At 34.2% G+C, this 25030-nt stretch overlaps 1 protein-coding gene across 2 annotated transcripts in view; it reads right to left on the reverse strand.

Annotated features, from left to right (window-relative positions):
* The window catches only part of LOC126821149 (zinc finger protein GLI4), a 188192-nt gene that overhangs the window by 24307 nt on the left and 138855 nt on the right, over window positions 1-25030 (reverse strand). For both annotated transcript variants that reach the window (XM_056101269.1, XM_050549494.2), the window contains 5 exons: window positions 14169-14420; window positions 13618-13747; window positions 9831-10006; window positions 6697-6828; window positions 5944-6153 (listed from right to left, as the gene is read on the reverse strand). In XM_056101269.1, coding sequence (XP_055957244.1) covers window positions 5944-6153; window positions 6697-6828; window positions 9831-10006; window positions 13618-13747; window positions 14169-14420 — 900 coding nt within the window. The remainder of the gene's footprint in view (window positions 1-5943; window positions 6154-6696; window positions 6829-9830; window positions 10007-13617; window positions 13748-14168; window positions 14421-25030) is intronic.

Raw genomic sequence — 25030 nt, forward strand, 5'->3', positions numbered from 1 at the left:
TTTGATGAAATTTGAAATGTATGTTTATAACCCAGAGATCTTGTTATTCGTGCATATTGGACCATAACTTCCCGGATTATGGCCCCTGATTGTACAGAAAATCACGTTCAAATATATCACCGTTGCACCCTAAGGTTGGTTGAGTTTGAATTTTGTGAATATCAGATCAAAACCGCCGGACAAACGGGGCAATCTTTGTATGCAGATAGTTTAAAAGTGCGTAATACCAAGGTTGTGCACCATCTAGAGGTCACAATTGTACGAAAATTTGCTTTTTTAGCTTGTTCTCTGTTCATCGCTTGGAAAATGTGGGCATGTCTTGCATGGCAATCGCTAGTTGATGAAATAATGAGTTGACTTTAAAATGCATATCTATTTTAACACTATTGACCATAATGATTATGACTTCAAACATCTGGGTCTTTTAAGAGTTGATCTGGGATTGACGTCATGATATCGCGTCACGACATCACGTCACAGAGCTTTGCACTAATACAGCCCGAAGCCAAAGGTCACATGATTTTGGGAATGGACCATAGGTGCTTTGTTATGAGGTTATGACGTCAAACATCTGGATATCTTAAGAGTTGATCTGTGATCGACATCATGACGTCGCATCATGACATCGCGTCATGATGTCACTAAGCGAGCATTGTCCCTAAATAAAAACGTGCAGCACAAAACCACATGATTTTGGGAATGGACTTTTGGTAATTTGTTACTTTCAGTGTACATGAAATAACTTACGAGCAAAAACATTTTGGCCACCGTTACCATGGCAACCAACATGGTTAGATTTTGATGGGCACAATAATTTTGCGTAATCAGAAATATATTATACTAAGTATAAGGAAAACTCCTTGTTGCTATTCTATTAGCTTTAAATCCAAAATAAAAGAAGCATGTTTGGAATAGACTGTTTTTCCCTGTTTGGCCATTTTTTTAAAATGTGACAAAACGTCTTGTATTTGATTTTATCCATTTAGAAAAAGTAATAATGTCCAAACAGAGTTGGAACGACGCCTTGGATGCTGTCTTTGGTTAATACTACCAGAAAATCATGAGTTTAGATATCTAAATTGAAGGTTGCTAAGGACTATTGAGTGAAATTTCTTCTGAAAATGTCCCAAGAGTTTGAAGTCCATTTTCTCATTTTGGCGTTTTTCCCATTTCGAAACATTCGCAAACTTCAAAATATCACAAAATTCTTATCCCTGGTCCGAATTTAAAAAAAGTTACATTTTTGGAAAGCTCAGACTGTAGAATATGCAAAAAAATGCTATCAACTCAATTCCATAAAAATGACCAAGAGCCTGGTTTTGGTGGAGCTGCTCACAGTTAATAACTGATTCAATTGTTTTTTTCAGACAACTAGTATCATTATGTATAGCATTCGTCGTAAAACTAATTCGGAGAGATTTTGATTTAACAGTTTTTACGTATTTTTGAAACAGGTTCCGAAGCGTTTGGGTTCTGTTATGCAATATCATTTTCGACGTTCCATAGTAAAAGTTGGGTGCTAAGACTCCTAACGATAAATTTTAAATGTTCCTATTATTAATTAGAACAGGTTTTGCTTTAGTTGACATTTTATTGCTTTAAATCTTCCTAGTGCAAAAACGGCAAATTTCACCTTTTGACCTCCAGAGTCACAAAGACTAAAGGTGAATTTAGCAAGTTTACATTTTTATTGAAAGTGGGATTACTTTCGATCATTTCCAGCTTCTTTTCATAATACAAGAATGACTGCGCATTCACTTTCAGTACAAATGAACTCATTTGACCTTTGACCCCGAATATCTCGAAAACACCCCAACGACGGACTAATTACCACTCAGCATCGTAATTCTACGCAAAATTTTACTCTAGAAAAGTTGGGTCTGGTTTTGTGCCCATTTGATGGACCCCCCTCCCCAGTCTATAGAGTATCCACATGATTTCTTAAAGAGGCAGTAATTATCGGAAATCATTGAAAATCAATCGGCTTCTTCGTCACATGACCTTAAACAATGTGTATTCTTCATCTCATGATGGCCGAATGGTTAGCATGTGCGTGCTGCATCATAACGTCTGTCATTGAGTCAACTGGCGTGGTTTCGAATCCCTGGTTGTACGTGGCAAGGAGTAGGGTCGCCTGTCCTCCGGTTTCCTTCCACTGCTAAAGACCCACCCCTACATTATTGAAATAGAATTGAACCATGTGTTAGTCCCGAAATGACCTAGTTTGTGTCGAGTGGATGTCAAACCCCATTTCTCTCTTTCTCTCTCTCTCATCTCATGACCTTAAGTCAATACATTTTTCAGCAGAAGAAGTCCGGCATTCGTTTTATACTCAGTTTCGACTTATATACAGAAGGTAAAAAGATAGGTTGCCAGGCAACAAAACATATGCCCACAGTAGCTAAATCGTCTGAGCAGTCGTCAAGGGTTGTCACATATTTATTCTTTTGTAAGTAATTAGGGGAATTTAATAGACAATTTCATACAGATGACATTATAATTTTCGTCGTTTGAGGGTTCACAAGGTTCTAAAGATAGGTTGCCAGGCAACAAAACATACACCCACAGCCTTTACAAGACAGTTCCATACAGATCAGATTATAAATTTTGTCGTTTACAAGGTTCTACAAACTGAAACAAGCGTCTCAACTCTGGAAGTAATCTACTGAAATTGTTGAAATTCAACAGGCTTTTTCGTTTTACTAATTCAAATAATGCATATAAATTTCATACAGATCGGATAAGTGAGACAAGGGCCATAACTCATGGCGTAATTAACGGAAATTGCTGAAATTCAATGGGCTTCTTCATTTCACTAATTTAAATGATGCATATCAATTTCAAACAGATCGGATGATAACTGTTGTTATTAGAGCGTTCACAAGGATCAATAAAGTGAAACAAGGGCCATAAATCTAGACGTAATAAACGGAAATTTCTGAAATTCAATAGGCTTCTTCGTTTCACTAATCTCAATAATGCACATACATTTCACAAAGATTGGGTGATAACTTTTGGCGTTGGAGCGTTCACAAGGTTCAATAAAGTGAAACAAGGGCCATAACTCTAGACGTAATAAACGGAAATTGCTGAAATTCAATAGGCTTTTTCGTCTCACTAATTTAAATAATGCATATAATTTTCAGAAAGATCGAATGATAACTTTTGACGTTAGAGTGTTCACAAGGATTAATAAAGTGAAACAAGGGCCATAACTCAAGATGTAATAAACGGAAATTGCTGAAATTCAATAGGCTTCTTCGTTTCACTAATTTAAATCATGCATATAAATTTCATAAAGATTGGGTGATAACTTTTGGCGTTAACAGCGTTCACAAGGTGCAATAAAGTGAAACAAGGGCCATAACTCTAGATGTAGTAAACAGAAATTGCTGAAATACAATAGGCTTCTTCGTTTCACTAATTTAAATAACGCATATAAATTTCACAAAGATCGAATGATAACTTTTGGAGTTAGAGCGTTCACAAGGTTCAATTAAGTGAAACAAGGGCCATAACTCTAGACGTAATAAACAGAAATTGTTGAAATTCAATAGGATTCTTCGTTTCACTAACTTAAATATTGCATATAAATTTCACAAAGATCGTATGTTAACTTTTGCCATTAGAGCGTTCACAAGGTTCAACAAAGTGAAACAAGGGCCATAACTCTAGACATAATAAACAGAAATTATTGAAATTAAATATGCTTCTTCATCTCACTAATGTAAACAACATATATCAATTTTAAAACAATTGGATGATAACTTTTGGCGTTAGAGCGTTCACAAGAAATTGTGGACGATGGACCAACGGACGGACGGGGGCGGCGGCAATATACGTCCACATTTCAATGTGGGCGTATAAAAACTAAAACAAGGGCCGTAACTCTGGAAATAATCTACAGAAATTTTTCGAAATTGACAGGCTTTTTCGTTTTACTAATTCAAATAATGCATATAAATTTCATACAGATCGGATGATAACTTTTGTCGTTCGAACGTTCACAAAGTTCAACAAAGTAAATCATGGGCCATAACGGAAATTTGCTGAAACTCAATAGGCTTGTTCGTTTTACTAATTTGAATGATACATATAAATTTCATACAGATCGGATAATAACTTACAAGGTACAACAAAGTACAACAAAGTGAAACAAGGGCCATAACTCACGGCGTAATTAACAGAAATTGCTGAAATTCAATAGGATTCTTCGCTTCACTAATATAAAGGATGCATATCAATTTCAAACAGATTGGATGATAACTGTGGTCATTAGAGCGTTCACAAGATTCAACAAAGTGGAACAAGGGCCATAACTCTAGATATAATTAACGGAAATTGCTGAAATTCAATAGGCTTCTTTGTTTTACTAATTAAAATGATGCATATAAATTTCATACAGATCGGTTGATAACTTTTGTCATTAGAGCGTTCACAAGATTCAACAAAGTGAAACAAGGGCCATAACTCTAGATGTAATTAACGGAAATTGCTGAAATTCAATAGGCTTCTTTGTTTTACTAATTTAAATGATGCATATAAATTTCATGCAGATCGGTTGATAACTCTTGTCGTTCACAAGGTGCAGCAAAGTGAAAGAAGGGCCATAACTCCAGAAGAAATTAACGGAAGTTATTGAAATTAAATAGGCTTCTTCATCTCACTAATGCAAACAATATATATCAATTTCAAAACAATCAGATGATAATTGTAGTCTGTAGAGTTTTCACAAGAAATTGTGGACGATGGACGGACAGACCGACCAACGGACGGGGGCGGAGGCGACAGCAATATACGACCACATTTCCATGTGGGCGTATAAAATGACAACAAACGAGTGACACCAACTGCTAAATAATTGCATTTGACTCGAGCATGCGCTGTCGTCTAAAACATTTAACTACTTTCATTATTCCAAAAACATAAACCCATTCAAAATAATATGATAATAAATCTGAGAATTGAGAATATGCCATCAAAATAGAATCTTTTCCTCGACATCAGATGTATGAGATTCGGCACGTTTACATCTCTTAATTTCACGTGTCTCGCGAGATTTCTACTTTCATTTCAGTTATTGTACTATAACCACCCTGTGTGTGTGTGAAATATCACAGACAAATTATGGGATACAATGTATATTGATTTGGGGTAGTGACTGATTTGGGGTGTTATATACTATTAGGATATGTGACATATACGGGTTGTCGGCGACTGACATCAAGGAGATTGAAATGTCCGACAATGGAGAAATCATGGGTTAATCATGTAGATTAAGTTTATAATCACTCTTATTGAATTAATATAATCCGACAAAGGAGAAGCAATGACTTCTGTTCAGGATTGGATTGATGAATTGTCCGACAAAGGATTAAGTCAGCCAATCAAGGCAGATTAAGTAGTTAATCAAGGTAGGTGTATGGACAGTATAACATGATAAATACGTTGATCACTTAATTACGTAATCAATCCAGCCTATTATCAACGATAATCAGGTTGAGTGATAGTTATACACTCAGTACACTATATTAATTTTGGAATTTTGAATATTATTCACCATGTCTTGATGTCTGATTGGGTATATTCCTGGTCGGACAATTTAGGACGTTTGGAAAATAGCGTTGGACATGTCTGGAATATACCGGCGAAATCCCATCACTGCCTTCAACACAGTGTATAAATACAATCGGATATTAACTTTGGCCTCTAAATTCTTCACAAGCAATTGTGGATGCCGGACCGCCAGATGGACGGGTGCAACGACAATATACGACCACATTTCAATGTGAGCATATAAAAAATTTAGTCTATATATCAATGTATTCAGTGTATCAATGCAATTCTTTTTTTGTTAAGTTTCATCTTTAACTGTTTTTTTAGGTTTTACAAAATGAGGCAATATCAAGACTAAATTACAGTCCAAACAAAAAATATGTTTACCTGCAGATAAATGTCCATAGGAGCCACTAGCCGCACTGGAACTACGGGAATTGTGAGTGGGAAATGGAGTCAGCTGTAATGACCCCTCGGAACTACGAGTCAAACTTTGTATATCAAGATAATCAGAGATTGGTGAATGAGATAAAGCTCGTTTCCGACTGTTTTTTGCTCCTCCTCCAATGCTCGGTCTGGGACTTGCATACCTTGAACCTAAGCCAAAACACACAAATAAAAACATATTCATTTTAATGCTACAAAAGTTTTTTATGATGTTCATAACATGTGAAAAAGTTTGGGCCAGCTGTTGATTGTTTTCAGTAATATCAATATAGAATTCTGAATCTTGTTTAATTACAACAATAATTTATGTAATGAAAACTATAATATGGCTAAGACTGGATTATATCCAAGTCAAACTAATACACATGTCCTGATATTCTACCCTAATGTACTAACTTAGCTCAGAAGCATACCTTGTTGGCAAATGCCTGGTAGCCAAAAGTTATTTCTTCAAACAATCACTTTGTGCGGGATTTGAAGGAACATTACCCTTATTCCTTTATAACATGGTTAATATGCCCACTTTGATGTTGTTATATTGATAAGAAAGGTTGATATTTGTATGAATTGTAATTCGTTCGGTTCAGATTTATAAACTATAAGGGACTTAGTTTCTAGAGAACTTGGCAACGTTATACTACCATTACCTGGTGTAGGGGATATATTAGATTTATAAACTATTAAGATACTTACTTTCTAGAGAACCTGGTAACGTTATACTACCACTACCTGGTGTAGGGGGTATATGATCAGATAATAAACTTCTAGATGGAGGAGGAGGAGGATAATCACTTATTAGAGATCCAGGTCCAGTCTGGGGTAAACCTAATATATAGACAATATAAACAATTCATTAATACAGGCTGTCAACAAACCTACTTATTCTTATCTTAAAAAGCACATAAAATGACCATATAAATGAAGCCAGTATGATTATATACATCAACACCAATTTCATTCAAATTCATTGATAAATAATTGAGACATCTTCATTCTTCACCTAAGTCGCAAATATAGACCTGCCTTAAAACCTATTTTGCCAGTTAGCTAAAACATTTTCCCAAACGCCAGTGACCAAATGCTTATTAGGAGTGTGAATTCCTCTACAGCTATATAACCGGTACACAAACTGTGTACTCGTTAATGTCTGACTGATTAATCGCCCTTCGTAATAATACTATTTAAGCCTTGTAACTTGTACTGTCCACACATGAAACAATGCTACATCAAGTTGCACTAATGCACATCGGTCAGAGGCGGATTCAAGGGGGGGGGGGGGCGCGAGGGGCGCGCGCCCCCCTAATTTTCGACAGTGCCCTTTTTTACAGCTGAAAGTGCCTTTTCGCAGACCCAAATATGTCCGTTCCCAACCCGTTGCAGGGATCCCAAATGACTCAAACCATCGATTCAAACACACCAGTCTGGTATAATTAATGCTTCCACTTTCAAACGAATTCTTGTTGTTTAGCTGACGGTGCCCTAATCCTATAGAGTGACTATAGACAGACATCTTGTGGAATCGGCAGCGTATACACTCATGTCCATCACCGACGCGCATAAGTGCAACTTGATGTAGCATTGTTTCATGTGTGGACAGTACAAAGTACAAGTTACAAGGCTTAAATAGTGAAGTGGCTAGGGAATAGATTCGTCTTTTTTCCCCATCATAATGCCTCGCTCGCCCTTGACAATTTTCGAGCCGCATGTTCAACTGGCTTTTTTGCTCGATTTTAAGGCCCTTTTTCAACGATTTCCGAACGTTTACTTAGACGAAAATATCAGCCAAATAGCTCTTGGAATGGCTACAGATGCAAGGAAATGACGGATAATTTTCTTGGGGCCCCCCCCAAAAAAATCCCCTCTCAGCGGCATGCCCCGTCTCCGCGGTCAGTGCCCTCATTTTGCTGTATAGTAGTATATGCCGCCGATTCCACAAGATGCTAACATTGATGTCTGTCTATAGTCACTCTATAGGATTAGGGCACCGTCAGCTAAACAACAAGAATTTGTTTGAAAATGGAAGCATTAATTTGACCAGACTGGTGTGTTTGAGTTGATGGTTTGAGTCATTTGGGATCCCAGCACATCAGTATAATAATTGCAACGAATATTCGATTATTTACAGAAAATTAAAATATTTACGCAGTTATCTCCCTTTACAATCGACAAATAGATATTAGATTGCTACTCAGATTAATCATCTTGTTGGGCTTTGCAGTTTGTTTCCAAGACAAAAAAGAGTTTTAAAAGAAGTTAACAAAGATTTAAAAATGCATTAAAATAAAATCAGTTTATAAAATAAACAGCCAAACATCCGAATAAAATAATATTTTAGAGGTTGATTTAAAAATGTTCATTTAACGGTCTCGTGGCCTACTCAAAAGTATTCTTCTACTATAATTATTTCTTCATCTTGGTGATTTTAGTATTATAACACGCTGTTTACTAGTGCACGCGTTCCTGTAAAAAAATCATTTGGGTATAATATGTCAGGAAAGCACACGAATTCATCTTTATATCTGTCTTTTAATGACTTATTATAACCCAAATAATAACCGAATACTACCAAATAATTATCAAATACTACACAATATTATAAAATACAAACCTAATATCGTCAATTAGCAGCACATCAGTATAATAATTGCAATGAATATTCGATAATTTACAGAAAATTAAAATATTTACGCAGTTATCTCCCGTTACAATCAACAAATAGATATTAGATTGCTACTTAGATTAATCATCAATTTATGGGTTGTAAAGGGAGTTAACTGGGTAAACATTTCAATTTTCTGCAAAATATCGAATATTCGTTGCAATAATTATACTAATATGCTGTTATTTGACAATATTAGGTTGTTATTTGATCATATTGGGTAGTATTTGATGAGTATTTGGTAGTATTAGGTTATTATAGGCTTGTTTGGGGTGGTATGGAACAGCCAGACATGGGTATCGCATTTGAAGTACATTTCCCGCGATATAACTCTCTATTTTTGAAAAAAATTAAATGATATATCTATTTTGCATCATTATGTTGTAATATTGGGTAGTATGTGGTGATATGAAGGTGGTATTGGGTAGTATTGGGTAAATCGTCCCACCCGTTTTTTTCTGCCACTTATCGCATCGTATTTAGGTACCCAAAAACATTATTGCCAAAATCAAATCTCTATCGGCCGTTTGAGCCTTGAGCCAGTCACATAACCACAATGCTTTGCACACAGTGTCTGTGCCAATCAGCAAATGAGTTGAGAAGACAGCATAGCAACAAGCGGAGTTTTTTAAACATTTTTTAGGAGTTTTAAAACTCGATTGTATTCCTTCAAATTAAATTCATCAGAAATACTTTGGTCATATTTGTAAACTAAAGATTCTCTGCTTTACAACGATGCCAAGTATTATGCAAGAGAATTGACCGGTCGTCCCGCTGCGAGTGCAGAGAAATAACTAATGTCGCTGAGAATTTTAAGAAAAAGGACAGATTTAAGAATATGGTACTCTTACAAAACGTTCAAATAAAGATGTTTTAAAATCTTTTATTGCTATTTTGATCTTTTTTGTCGATAGATAGTATATTTATAGACTTATTTTAGTGAAAATCTCAATTTTGATCGAAATCAATATTTTCACTTATTTTGTTTGTAGCTCATAATTAGATTTTGCACATACTGACTCATTTTTTCATAACAGGTCACATATTGTCAGTGTGAATATAAACTTTGATACAAAATTGGGTAATTTGCTTTAGGTAAAATCAATGGGAATAAAACATAATAATCGTCTGAAAATTCAATCATGTTTTCAAAATGAAATATACTTACCTGGTACACCGGCCGGACTGAACCTTCTGCTTGGATATGAATTGCCGTAGTAAATATTTCGATGTAAATGTTCCAACTGTATGCGTGAAGCAAGTTGCATAACAGGCTCTCCAGAACCAAATCCACTCCGCATACTCAGTAATGAGACATCTGACTGGGAAGGACTCGGAGGCAACCTATTTCATAAATTAAACAAAAGAAATAGCTTTTATAAACTAATAGGTTGCCAGGCAATGAAACATACGCCCACAGCAGCTAAATCAGCAGCTAAGTCGTCTGGTCAGTTATGAATGAAAACATTTACAACACACTAAAATCTGATTACAAGTAACAACCCATTAAGTAATTATCTGAAATCATTAGAATTTGTTTCAATTGTTGTCTCATGACCTTAAACACTTATCAATTTATATTAAAATTAAAGAATCCCCGCACAACAGAATTCACAAAAGACTTGTATAAGTTGAAGATTATTTAATGGATCAACGTTTCGGGTGCAATACCCTTTATCAAAATTGATTTATAGTAATCCTGTGACACCTTATATACAATAAATGTGGTGACGTCACAGGATCGGCAGATAACTTTTGATGTTAGAGCATTCAATACAGTGAAACAAGGGCCATAACTCTAGACATAATAAACAGAAATTGCTGAAATTTAATACGCTTCTTTGTTTCACTGATTCAAATAATGCATATAAATTTCAGAAAGATCGGATGATAACTTTTGGCATTAGCACGTTCACAAGGTTCAATAAAGTGAAATAAGGGCCATAACTCTAGACGTAACACACAGAAAATGCTGAAATTCAATAGGCTTCTTCGTTTCACTAATTTAAATAATGCATATAAATTTCAGAAACATAGGATGATAACTTTTGGGGTTAGAGCATTCACAAGGTTAAACAAAGTGAAACAAGGGCCATAACTCTAGAAGTAATAAACAGAAATTGCTGAAATTCAATAGGAATCTTCATTTTCCTAATTTGATTATTGCATAGAAATTTTACAAAGATCGGATGTTAACTTTTGGCATTAGAGCGTTCACAAGGTTCAACAAAGTGAAACAAGTGCCATAACTCTAGACATAATAAACAGAAATTATTGAAATTAAATAGGCTTCTTTGCTTCACTAATTTAAATAATGCATATAAATTTCAGAAAGTTAGGATGATAACTTTTCGGGTTTGAGCGTTCACAAGGTTAAACAAAGAGAAACAAGGGCCATAACTCTAGAAGTAATAAACGGAAATTGCTGAAATTCAATAGGCTTCTTCGCTTTACTAATTTAAATAATGCATATAAATTTCAAAAAGATAGGATGATAACTTTTGGGGTTAGAGCGTTCACAAGGTTAAACAAAGTAAAACAAGGGTGATAACTCTAGAAGTAATAAACGGAAATTGCTGAAATTGAATAGGCTTCTTCGTTTCCCTAATTCAAATATTGCATATAAATTTCACAAAGATCGGATGTTAACTTTTGGCATTAGTGTGTTCACAAGGTTCAACAAAGTGAAACAAGGGCCATAACTCTAGACGTTATAAACAGAAATTATTGAAATTAAATAGCCTTCTTCATCTCACTAATGTTAACAACATATATCAATTTTAACTTTTGGCGTTAGAGCGTTGACAAGAAATTGTGGACGATGGACGGACCAACCGACGGACGGACGGACGGGGGGCGACGGCAATATATACGTCCACATTTCTACACTGTGTATAATTTTAAAGTCAATCAGTTGTGGGCCGCTCCACCAAAACCAGGCGCTTGTCGCACGATGTCATTATGTGCTACAGGCACAAAAGCATTTTTAACAATGGATTTGGGTCAGAATGTCGATTTTGAGATTAAGGTTGAAACATCAAAAAATACAAAAGAACTTTGTGATTTGAGAAGGATTTTGCCGATCAGAAAACTGGAAATGTTGTTTTGGGGGAATTTTATGAGCCTACCTGATTAAAGATAGGTTGCCAGGCAACTAAACATACGCCCACAGCAGCTAAATCGTCCGGGCAGTCAACAAGTGTTGTCGCATATTTTTACTTTTTTCGGTAATGAAACATTTATAATACACTAAAATATGATTAAGAGTAACAACTCATGAAGTAATTATCAGAAAACCATTAGAATTTATTTGGTTTTTATAAAGTTCTGCCCCATGCTAACATTTAGTACACGAAACTATTAATATCATGGATTTAGCTGTTCAAGTCATAAAAATTCATTGAAAATCAATATACTTGTTCGTCTCAAGATCTTAAACTCTGTGTATCAATCTGAAGTCAATCGGATGGTAACTTTAGCCTCTAGAGCGTCCACAAGTTTTTCAAAGTGATCAAGGACCATAACTTTGGCAGTAATTATCAGAAATCGTTGAAAATCAATAGGATACTTCGACTTATGACCACAAACACTGTAGGCTATAAATTTAAAGTCAATTGGATATTAACCTTAGCCTTTAGAGCACCCTCAAGATATTTTGAAGTGATCAAGGGCCATAACTCTGGCAGTAATTATCGAAAATCACTGAAAATGAATAGAATTTTTCGTCTCATGACCTTAAACACTGTGTATAAATTTAAAGTCAATGGGATATTAACTTTAGCCTATAGAGCGTCCACAAGATTTTTCAAAGTGATCAAGGGCCAAAACTCTGAGAGTAATTATTGGAAATCGCTGAAAATCAATAGCCTTCTTTGTCTCATGACCTTAAACACTGTGTATAAATGTAAAGTCAATCGGATATTAACTTTAGCCTCTAGAGCGTCCATAATATTTTTCAAAGCGATCAAGGGCCAAAACTCTGGCAGTAATTATCGGAAATCGTTGAAAATCAATAGGCTTCTTCGTTTGATGACCTTAAATACTGTGTATATATATAAAGTCAATCGGATATTAACTTTAGCCTCTAGAGCGTCCACAAAATTTTTTTAAGTGATCAAGGGCCATAACTCTGGCAGTAATTATCGGAAATTGTTGAAAATCAATAGTCGTCTTCATCTCTTGACCTTAAAAAATGTGTATAAATTTAAAGTCAATCGGATATTAATTCTGGAGTCTATAGCGTCCACAAGCAATTGTGGATGCAGGACCGCTAGACGGGGTTGACAGCAATTTTATACGACCATATTCCAATGTAGGCAAGCAAGGAGTTTAGAGTTTAGAATACTAGCTGTTTTTAGGACTGCACAATAATTTCAATAAATCAATATATCGCAACATGTAAATTTTATTGACAACAATTTTTTTGATAGTTAAAAATACCCCAAAAATCCAATATATTGTTTGACCCTAGATTATCGCCATTTATTCAATAATATTCTCTGATTTTATTGAAACATCAAATCAGACATACTCAAGAATTCAATACAGTTTTATTAATGCATAAGTTTTGTTTTTAACTAGGGTTGGACAATAATTTCCATTAATAAATATATTACAATATGTACATTTTATTGACAATATCTCTCATAGAAATCTTTTGTAGGGTTTCATTGCCTGGTTTTGAGTCTCCTTGCTAGAATCACTATAATATTGCAATAATGACAATATATTGTGGTTTTTATATCGCTTTAGCAATAATGAAAATTTAAAATATCGTCCAGGCCTAGCAGTTTTTAACAGCTTTCTGGAATGGATTGTACTGTCCATTGAAATTCTAATAAATTGAGCATTTTAAATATGAATTTGTATCAATTCTGTGAATTGAATACAATCTTCAAAAGTCATAGATATATATTTTGCTCCTGAGATAAGAGCATACTAATTTGTTATCTTACCCTGGTAATGGATGATGAAAACTAGATGATGTTGGTGGCCAATTATATCGACCTTCTAATGTCTGAGGATTAAGAGGTAATGGAGCATTTATTGAATGATATGGCACTTGATGTAATGGATATGGAAGACCTGAAATATATTTAAACATTTATATTGATTATTATATTTGATATACATGTATACAACAGTCTCTTATTCAGACAATAAAGTTGTGACTGGTATCATACACAAGGCACTGTATCCGTACCATTCCAGAACACATATTACCACTCTTCATTTACTTGTGAAGTTTATGTAACTAACAATTTGTACTTTTGTATTAAAACAATCCACAAAATTCTTTGGCATTTTTTTACAGCTAGTAGTAGAAAGAAACACAGTACTCTCCATTTTACAAAAACTTGTAATAATTTCTTCAGAACATCTATTTCAACAATTCATCAAGTATTCATTCTAATTTTATAATAATTTGACAAACCTTTTAATATCAATTAATTTTTTTATTCAATAACAATGATGAAGAAAGCAAATTGATAAAAATGTAACATACCATAAGGTGAATCAATGAGACTGTTTCGTGGATCAAGAATACCAGGTGGAAGACCAAAATAAGAGTAACGGGGGTCAGGTGGTAATGGTGGAGGTATAGGTGTGGGTCCGACCCCCCTATCTACAGTTTCTACGTTCGTTCGAGTAAGACTACTTTTGCGACTCAATTCACCTGGAGGTTCTTCGTCTACTCGTGTGATGTGACTACTGGGGGGTCGGCTAACCGTAATCCGACGTAATTTCTGAGCTGCGTCTGTAATGAAAAACATAAAGATATAAATATGTGCATGTAAACCTCTTTGACTTGCGTAAATAATAAAGATTGGTTGCCAGGCAAGTCATCCGGACAGTCAAAAGAGTTGTTGCATATTTGTTCTTTTATAGCTAATGGGAGCATTTACAAGACACAAATATGAGGGCCCAAAAGATTTTTAAAAGTGATCAAGGTACTAACTCTGAAATTAATTAACGGTATCAGCTTTTTTACCTCATGAACATAAACAATGTGTATAAATTCCAAGTCAATCGGTGCAGTGTGTCCTCAAGATTTTTCAAACTGATCATAGATGATAACTCTAACAGTAATCAGTGAAAGTCAGTGGTCATCTTCGTCTCATGTCACTGGAATGATAACTTAAGCCTCTAGAACATCCAAAATGTCCATAAATCTGGTGGTAATTTTCCAAAATTGTGTAAACTCAACAGTTGTTTTCATCTCATGAACTTGAATACATCTTAGTCACTAGAATGACCACAAGTAATTTTAGACATATGAATGAACTGATAAATAAACAGACGGACATGGGGAACAGCAATATCAACAGTTTTTCAAAGTGGGCGTATAAAAATGAAACTTAAATTGCTAAACAAACTGACTTCCGTTTAATCATTCAACATTATATTTTGACCGAAATCAAAGACGTTTAGCAGTCTTTAAGTTTAAGAACTATGACTTTGGGTAAATAAATATTTGTGATGTAATGTTGTCTAGTGCATAAAGTGTGTTTCATGTACATATTAATATCTGTTTTTAACTTTGTCTTCAAAATTTATTTCAATTATAGTCAAACTTTTTCAAAATAATTATAGTCACATCCTAAAATAAACCTTTTAAAAATCTAGATTGGTTGATCGAGTGAAATCTGTAATAATGCTGTTAAAATTTGGACACACTGTTGTTGAGATTTGGCACCTTGTTTTTTATGATACTATTATTATGTTTAGCCTGGGTCTTGTGATCTTTTTGGTATTATAACTGTCATATTCTCACCATCATCACCATCAGTACTAGTTGTACTATCTGGAGTATCAGGTAATACATCTACTCCCATATCTTCCTTCTTATATCAAATATCTATTAACAATTGATTGAGGACTCATACATCAACTTCCATTTGTGTTTTTGTCATTTTCAACATATCATTAAGAACTTGATCCAAATCTCAACTTTATCTTGCCTGTCTGCATGTATGTGCAAACTGTAGAGAAATGGTTAATCAGGGATTGACCAGTATATGAAGAACAGTAGCAGTTCGGTCATTTCATGGATGATCAAATATCACCAAAAGGCTTTTACTATCTGAAGGTGACCAATTGTAATAAACTTTTGTTATCCTGTGTCAGACTCTTTACAAGCTTTCCTGCTCAATAAAAACTGACCTTATTGGTGGTGTGGAGGTGATGTTTTATTTAACAGAACTGTGGTAGATAGAGAGAGGATGTTTTTCTGTCAAAAGCCAAACAGGTCGAGTAGCAAATAAGCAGGAGTGTAGGTGTGAGAATATATGAGGGGATGTGATGTACCAGAAGTGAAGTCAATGTACAGATGTGATTAAATATCAAATAATTACATTTACAGCATACAATTTCTTAACCTCTTTTATTATATTTGAATGATTTCCATCTGGTAAAATAAAATATGTTGGATATTAAAATAGGTTCAATCTGATTCTGTATGTAGGTTACCAGTACATGTCTGAATTCTTACTCACTGTATACAGTATTTATTCAATCATATCCATTGTTGTTGAACATATGTTCTCATATACCTTATTTTGTTCAAAGCCACTTTAATTTTTATCATTAGAATACAAAATAAGTACTTTAATACCTAGAATTTTGGGGGGTTAGCATGTCAATAGGGTCACAGACAGCTAAATTAGATTTGGGGAAGTGAGGGGTGGAGTAGGGATGGGAATTTGGAATGGGATATTGTCTGCATAGTAGCAAACCATAAGGCACCTGGGCGTCTTAGTGGGGTTTTAAGGAGTAAAGCACAAATAAAGTAATTTCCATTGCAAATTATTGAGGGTCACAAGCTCCCACTTCCCCCTTAACTGCATTAAACCATTACATTTTTTATAAAAAAAAATATATACCATGCAGTTCATAGTGTCTTTTAAACATAGGTTTTATTTCTAAATAGCAAGAAAGAGAAAGTCATATTTTAGAATCCATGTAGAACTGTAAAATAACATAAAATATCAAACTGATAAAAATGAGATTAACTATAGTATAGACTAAAAGTCAACAAAAATATCTTACAAACTTTAATAGTACCAAGTGAATTTTACTTTTTACTGGGTCATAATATAAACCTAACCGAGTATAAGCTGTAAAGATCCACCTATTGTTACATACAATGTAAAACTATTTTTCAATGAATGTTTGATAATAACATTATCTCTTATGACCATTCTAAATCATATTATCAAATTCCTTCATCTCTTTCAAACATTTGTCCCCTTATGAGATATGTTGAATTAGTGTTATATTTTACGGTTTAACCTGAATGGATTAGTCAGTGGTGTAGAACGAGAATGATGAGACAAGGTTTAGTGTGATCAGGTATCTGATTGTTGTCTGTCAGTTATTACACCTTTTATCAGATACATGCCTTTATAAACATAACAATATTACAAACAAACAAAAATCTTCTTCTTTACATCTTATATCTCTAACACCTGTTTTATAGATTCCTTAATTAATCCCTCATAAGATATCATAACTTAACACAGACTTCAAAATTACAACATAAGGTATTGCTTTTCATTTTAGGTATCAGAGATGCAGTCAACTTATCGGTCTATATTCATTAATATCTTAAACCAGCGGCTGCCAGGCAGGATACGCCCACATTTTGAAAGAGATGGATAGAGAACAAGCTAAATACTTTTTTGGTAATGAAACATTTATAATACATTAAAATCTGATTAAGAGTAACAACTCATTAAGTAATTATCAGAAAACCATTAGAATTTGTTTGGTTTTTATAAAGTTCTGCCCCATGCTAATGTTTAGTATACGAAACATTTAACATCATGGATTTAGCTGTTCAAGTCATAAAAATTCATTGAAAATCAATATATTTGTTCGTCTCAAGATCTTAAACACTGTGTATCATACTGAAATCAACCGGATGATAACTTTAGCCTCTAGAGCGTCACAAAATTTTTCAAAGTGATCAAGGGTCATAACTCTGGCAGTAATTATCGAAAATCACTGAAAATGAATAGCTTTCTCTGTCTCATGACCTTAAACACTGTGTATAAATGTAAAGTCAATCGGATATTAACTTTGGCCTCTAGAGCATCCACAAGATTTTTCAAAGTGATCAAGAGCCATAACTCTGGCAGTAATTATCGGAAATCGCTAAAAATCAATAGGCTGCTTTGTCTCATGACCTTAAACACTGTATAAATTTAAAGTCAATCAAATATTAACTTTAGCCTCTAGAGCGTCTACAAGATTTTTCAAAGTAATCAAGGGCCATAACTCTAGCAGTAATTATCGGAAATCGCTGAAAATCAATAGGCTTCTTTGTCTCATAACCTTAAACACTGTGTATAAATTTAAAGTCAATCGGATATTAACTTTGACCTCTTGATTTTTTTAAGTTATCAAGGGCCATAACTCTGGCAGTAATTATCGGAAATCGCTGAATTTCAATAGAGTTGACCTTAAACACGGTGTATAAATTTAAATTCAATCGGATATTAACTTTAGCCTCTAGAGCGTCCACAAGATTTTTCAAAGTAATCAAGGGCCATAACTCTAGCAGTAATTATCGGAAATCGCTGAAAATCAATAGGCTTCTTTGTCTCATAACCTTAAACACTGTGTATAAATTTAAAGTCAATCAGATATTAACTTTGACCTCTTGATTTTTTGAAGTTATCAAGGGCCATAACTCTGGCAGTAATTATCGGAAATCACTGAATTTCAATAGGCTTCTTCGTCTCATGACCTTAAACACCGTGTATAAATTTAAATTCAATCGGATATTTACTTTAGCCTCTAGAGCGTCCACAAGCAATTGTGGACGCTGGACAGACGGACGGACAGGGGCGACGACAATATACGACCACATTTCAATGTTGGCGTATAAAAAGGCGATTTTTCGTACAATCAGGGGCCATAATTCAGGAAGTTACGATCTGATATGTGCAAATATCGAAAAGAACCAATATCTTCGGGTTATAAACATGCATTTCAAGTTTCATTAAAATTGGATTAAAATTGTGACCTCTACAGGGTCCACAAACTTGATATACCATATTTTTACACTATTCGCCATTTTGTCCGGCAGTTTTGGTCACATTTTCACGAAATTCAAACTCAACCTTCATTACGGTGTAACAGGGATATATTAATACGTTTTTTTAAATCGGATAAAAATTGTGACCTCTGGAGGGACCACAAGCCAAAAACTTGATTTTTCGTACAATCAGGGGCCATAATTCAGGAAGTTACGATCCGATATGCGCAAATATCGAAAGGAACCAAGATCTTTGGGTTATAAACATGCATTTCAAGTTTCATCAAAATCGGATCAAAATTGTGACCTCTAGTGTGTCCACAAGCTAAAAACGTGATTTTTCGTACAATCAGGGGCTATAATCCATGAAGTTACGGTCAGATACATACCAATATTGAAAGGAACCGAGATCTTAGGGAGTTAAACCTGTATTTCAAGTTTCGTTGAAATCGGATAAAAATTGTGACCTGTAGAGTGTCCACAAACAATTAAATTGTGGACGGACGGACAGACAAACAGGGGCGACGGCATAATACGTCGACATGAAATTGTGGGCGTATAAAAACTTTTTAAAACTTATTCTGCGACAGCTTTGTGTACTAAACGTTAAAAAACCCCATAAATTTGTGTTTATAATATACTAATAAACAGCAAATTTGATCAGATTTTTGGCCAAAGGACGACACGTGAACACAATACAGCAGTAAACTAGTGCCAAATCTGTAAGCTTACTATAGAGCCACTGAGCGTGTTGAACCAACAATGTCACTTCCGGTTTAATAAAAATTAATTTCTCGCTTACAAAAACTTTTTTTGTTTGTGTTACAGAGAGGATTATTTATCAATATATATTTAAGATTTATGGAAACCTTGTTGAAAATCGTTGGTCTTCCGCTTCAATACATTTAACTAACCAAATTATTAATCCAGGATATTTTCACATACTGAAGGTTGGATGAAAGGGTGACTGCAATATACAACCATATTGAAGTGGTCGTATTGAAATATTCTCATGAATGCATTTAACTAAGAATTATCTGTACCACAGTACAGAGAGATAATAAAGTTATTGACAGTCATTAGCCCAGTATAGGAGCAGAACAGTAGGACGTTAAACCCCATTTCATTTCATTTCAGAAATTCACTTTATTAACAATGTATTAAAGTTACATGTTAGTGTATTAAAACAATACCTCAAGTATTCATCTTTGTCATGTCTTCTATTATTCTTACATTCCTGTAGTACAACTAACCCAATAATTTAACTGGGGGGGTTATTCTTAAAGATTATAGGTTATTTACTGAATCAAGGTATAAAAAAAGCTGGGAGTGGTTTTGCACTAGATCTATCATAATAATAACACACTTTTTATGGAATAACAATTACTATGGTTTATTAGTAATTACACTGTGATGTTTCAACAAGATTTCACACAAGTCGTTATCACGCATATGTAATATTCTAGTGTCTGATGTAATTTTGCTTTTCTTGTCCATATTAGATCAAACCATAGTAATTTTAGAACTTTATGATGGACTGGTCATACTATAGATTTGTATAGTGAGATGCATAACTATGCATCTTTTCTTTGGGTTTTCCTTTTTTCCAGTGTTAAAGAGACCTATATACAAGCAAGTTTATGAACAAATATGCCATATGTCAGTCCCGAAATGACCTAATTGTATTAAGTGATGGTGAACTATCAATTCTCTCTGAGATTCTGAACAATCATCCTCTGTTACTTTCTTATTAATTCAGCCTCCTTATTTTCTTCATCATCAAAATATTTAATCCCCTTGCCTGTGTACACGTATCTGTTTGTACTGATTTTGTACGATATATTATAATCTTCAAAAAAGTAGACACAGTCATGTCATCTGTTATTAATATTAATGTACTGTCTATTTTGCTCTCATTTTATAATCATTATTCACAGAATACTTTTATGTTTTATTTTCAGTATTCTACATCAAATATTGATATGTACCGGTAAATAATTTGTTTATAGACAGGTGTTTTTATTATTATAATAATCTTCTAGTCATTGCTCTTTTTCTTAATATCATGTTAAGAGTTTCATTATAGTCGTACATTTGTTTCATCACACCTTATGCATTCTAACAACTAAGCTAGAGAAATAAACGTGAGAAGAAAAAACTTGAGCCAGGTGGAATATTTGCGCTACTCATCAAATTGTGATGTAATGAATGGTCTGCCATCTTTCTAAGGTACATTATATCAGTTTATTTCAACAAATCATATTAATAGGAGCAAATCTTCAAATGTATACATGAAAGGTTCTTAAAAGCGGCTCGATGTTTTTTAATGAAGTGTAAAGCAGTAATCAGCATGTACTTGGGTAAGTATGTTCAGAAATCGTACACCTCTTGACAAGCCCGCCATACATTTGCTTCTGACAGATAACAACTGAACAAACATACTTGAACCCCAATGACTCATTCAAAGGGTGCAAAATTATTTCTAGACTTGAATTTGAAGTTGCAAACTTGCAGTATGAGAATTATGATATCGTAATTGTTGATGATAGCCAGATGGAGTTTCCGATATTGTCGAAGCTAGGTTTTTAAAGTAATTTAAGGTTATAATATTACCCACATGAGACCATATTGTTTCCCCTTGATCTATGTACAAAATACAAAATTGCGTTAAATATTATGTTACTTTCAATCACCCCTGTCTCCTGTGCTGTCAGATACAGGTATAAAGCTCCACCTACATATAGAGTTTATGGTGCTTGCTTGCAGAAACTGAACAGACGAAAGCCATCAAAACAAATTTTAACATTTAATGCAGGTACAAATAATCTCATGTTCTTATTTTCAAACAATTCAGAACCTTGAAAAAATAAGGCTTCATGTTTTTTGTCCATACCAGAGCCAGATGTTGGCATTTTAAACAATAAAGTCCCACCCTTTTACAAAGTAAACTGTGCAAAATTCTTTACTTTCAACCTTTAGCAGTTTAGTTGTATTTTGATCAGTGGTTAAATTTAATTTGATTTCTAAGAGAATATGTCAACCTGTAAGAGAACGGAATAGAATTGGTGGCCAAATTAACATTTGCAAAAGTCTATTCTTGATAAATGAGGTTACAGGAAGGCAAAATGAGAAAAAAATTAGGCAAATGTGCATTTTTTGTACATCATAAAATGTTGAGGATACGATTGCTGTAATACAGCTATCACTGTGGGCTATTTGAGGCAGACCCGACAGTTGCTGTATATTAAGAAACTTTCAAGGCATAATATTCCAGACTAAATCCTTATACGGCATTTAGAAATTGAATATATAGCATTAAAACACAATTTATATGGAAAACAATCACCGAGTTTATTTCACACTACGTTTCAACAAGTTCCTCTTGTCGTTCTCGTTATTTACTTGAGAATGACAAGAGGAACTTGTTGAAACGTAGTGTGAAATAAACTCAGTGATTGTTTTCCATATAAATTGTGTTTTATGTAATATTCCAGATTAAAATGCAAATAAAGACATAAAATCTTGCCTTCTCAATTGACATGTATTTTTCGTATTTTAGCAATATTTCTTAAAGATACATTATGTATTTAGATAAAGAGCTGGCCGTTCTTGCTATATTAATTCAAAAATAGATAATGCAAACAATGTTTAAATCATTCTTAGATCCAACAAGCCAACAGTAGGCTGATGTCTCCCGCCGAAATCCCGAAAAATTAGATGACACATATTAATTGGACCTTTATCTTTTTCAAAAATATCGAGCAATTAAACTGATTATCAACTATACACTAAGTTTCATTACTCTCTATCAAATAGAATCAACCTAACGAACATCAATATCAAGTTTAAACATTCTACCTCAGTTAAAAGCAGAGTTGTATGTTCCAAAGTCTTGACCAATCAAATTGCTTATCAATCTGCTTACCCTCAGGATAAAAATGTTCATTATCGAACTTAGTCAAGGTATTGATGTGATGAAACTATACACCAAGTTTCATCACTCTCGCTTAATTAGAATTGATGTTACCGTGTCCCAAAGCATCAACCAATCAAATTGCTTATCTCTGCTTACTCTAAGCAGAAAATGCTCATCTTCAAACTCCATCAAGGCATCGACCTAATAAACAGCTACACCAAGTTTGAACATTCTAGCTCAATTAGGAGGAGAGTTATTGTGTCCCAAAAAGTGTGACAGACAGACGAACCCATTTTAATAGTCCCCTGCTTTCTTCGAAAGGCGGGGGACAATAAGAATGTATTCAGTTTAATGTTCATTTAAACGTTTAAATGTAACCAAGCCAACAGTGAGGCAGATGTCCACAGCTTCAATCACAAAATAAATTGATGACACTCATTAATTACTTCCACATTTATCATTTTATAAAGCATTTAGGAATCAAATTGTTTATCACTCTGCTTAACCTAAGCAAAGAATCCTCAGTCAATGTATAGATTTATTGACACTATACGCCAAGTTTCATCACTTCCCCTCAGAAGTAATGTTATTGTATTCAAAAGTCTCGGCCAATCAAATCCCTTATCTCTGCTTAGTTTGAGCAGATAATGCAATTTATCTAACTCAGTCCTGAGTTGTGATCCAAAGTTTTCACCAAAACCCAAAGTGACCAATGAAATTGCTTATCTCAGGTCTCTGCTTTGCCTAAGCAGAAAATGTTCATCATCAAACTCAGTCAAAATACTGACCTAATGGTCATTCTAGTTCAATTAGATTAGAAGTGAAGTTATTGTATCTTACAAGTTTAAATTTACAGCCATCAAAAATACAACAATTAGATGGTTTGAACGTGATCTACAACTGTGTTTCATCTGCATATATCCATGGACATAAAAATCAAAGTTATGTTGCCAGGCAACAAACATACGCCCACAGCAGCTAAATCGTCCGAGCGGTCAACAATGGTTGACATATATTTATTCTTTTGTAGGTAATTAGGGGCATTTAATAGACAATTTCATACAGATGACATTATAATTTTCGTCGTTTGAGGGTTCATAACGTTCTAAAAACTAAAACAAGGGCCGTAACTCTGGAAGTAATCTACAGAAATTGTTAAAATTCGACAGGCTTTTTCGTTGTATTAATTCGAATAATGCATATAATGCATATTTCATACAGATCGGATGATAACTTTTGTCGTTTGAACATTCACAAGGTTCAACAAAGTAAAACAAGGGCCATAACTCTAGAAGTAATTGACGGAAATTGCTGACATTCAATAGGCTTCTTCATTTCACTAATTTAAATGATGCATATGAATTCCATACAGATTGGGTGATAACTTTTGTCGTTCAAGCGTTCACAGGATTCAACAAAGTAAAACAAGGGCCATAACTCTAGATGTAATTAACGTTAATTTGTTGAAACTCAATAGGCTTGTTTGTTTTACTAATTTAAACGATACTTATAAATTTCATACAGATCGGATAATAACTTTTGCCGTTAGAGCATTCACAAGGTACAACAAAGTGAAACAAGGGCCATAACTCACGGCGTAATTAACGGAAATTGCTGAAATTCAATAGGCATCTGCGTTGCACTAATTTAAATGATGCATATCAATTTCAAACAGATTGGATGATAACTGTTGTCATTAGAGAGTTTACAAGATTCAACAAAGTGAAACAAGGGCCATAACTCTAGAAGTAATTAACGGAAATTGCTGAAATTCCATAGGCTTCTTTGTTTTACTAATTTAAATGATGCATATAAATTTCATACAGATCAGATAATAACTGTTGTCATTAGAGCGTTGTCATTACAAGATTCAACAAAGTTAAACAAGGGCCATAACTCTAGATGTAATTGACGGAAATTGCTGAAATTCAATAGGCTTCTTTGTTTTACTAATTTAAATGATGCATATCAATTTCAAACAGATCGGATGATAGCTGTTGTCATTAGAGCGTTCACAAGATTCAACAAAGTGAAAATGCTGAAATACAATAGGCTTATTTGTTTTACTAATTCAAATGATGCATATAAACTTCATACAGATCAGTTGATAACTTTTGTCGTTGGAGCGTTCACAAGGTGCAACAAAGTGAAACAAGGGCCATAACTCCAGAAGTAATTAACAGAAGTTAATGAAATTAAATAGGCTTCTTCGTCTCACTAATGCAAACAACATATATCAATTTCAAAACAATCAGATGATAAATGTAGTCTGTAGAGTGTTCACAAGAAATTTTGTGGAAGACGGACTGACAGGCGGACGGACGGGGGCTACGGCAATATACCACCACATTTCCATGTGGACGTAGAAAAATGCATCAAACCTACATTTTTTGTTTAAACTGCCTAGAAC

Source organism: Patella vulgata, chromosome 5, assembly GCF_932274485.2.
Source record: "Patella vulgata chromosome 5, xgPatVulg1.2, whole genome shotgun sequence".
In the NCBI taxonomy this organism is placed as follows: domain Eukaryota; kingdom Metazoa; phylum Mollusca; class Gastropoda; family Patellidae; genus Patella; species Patella vulgata.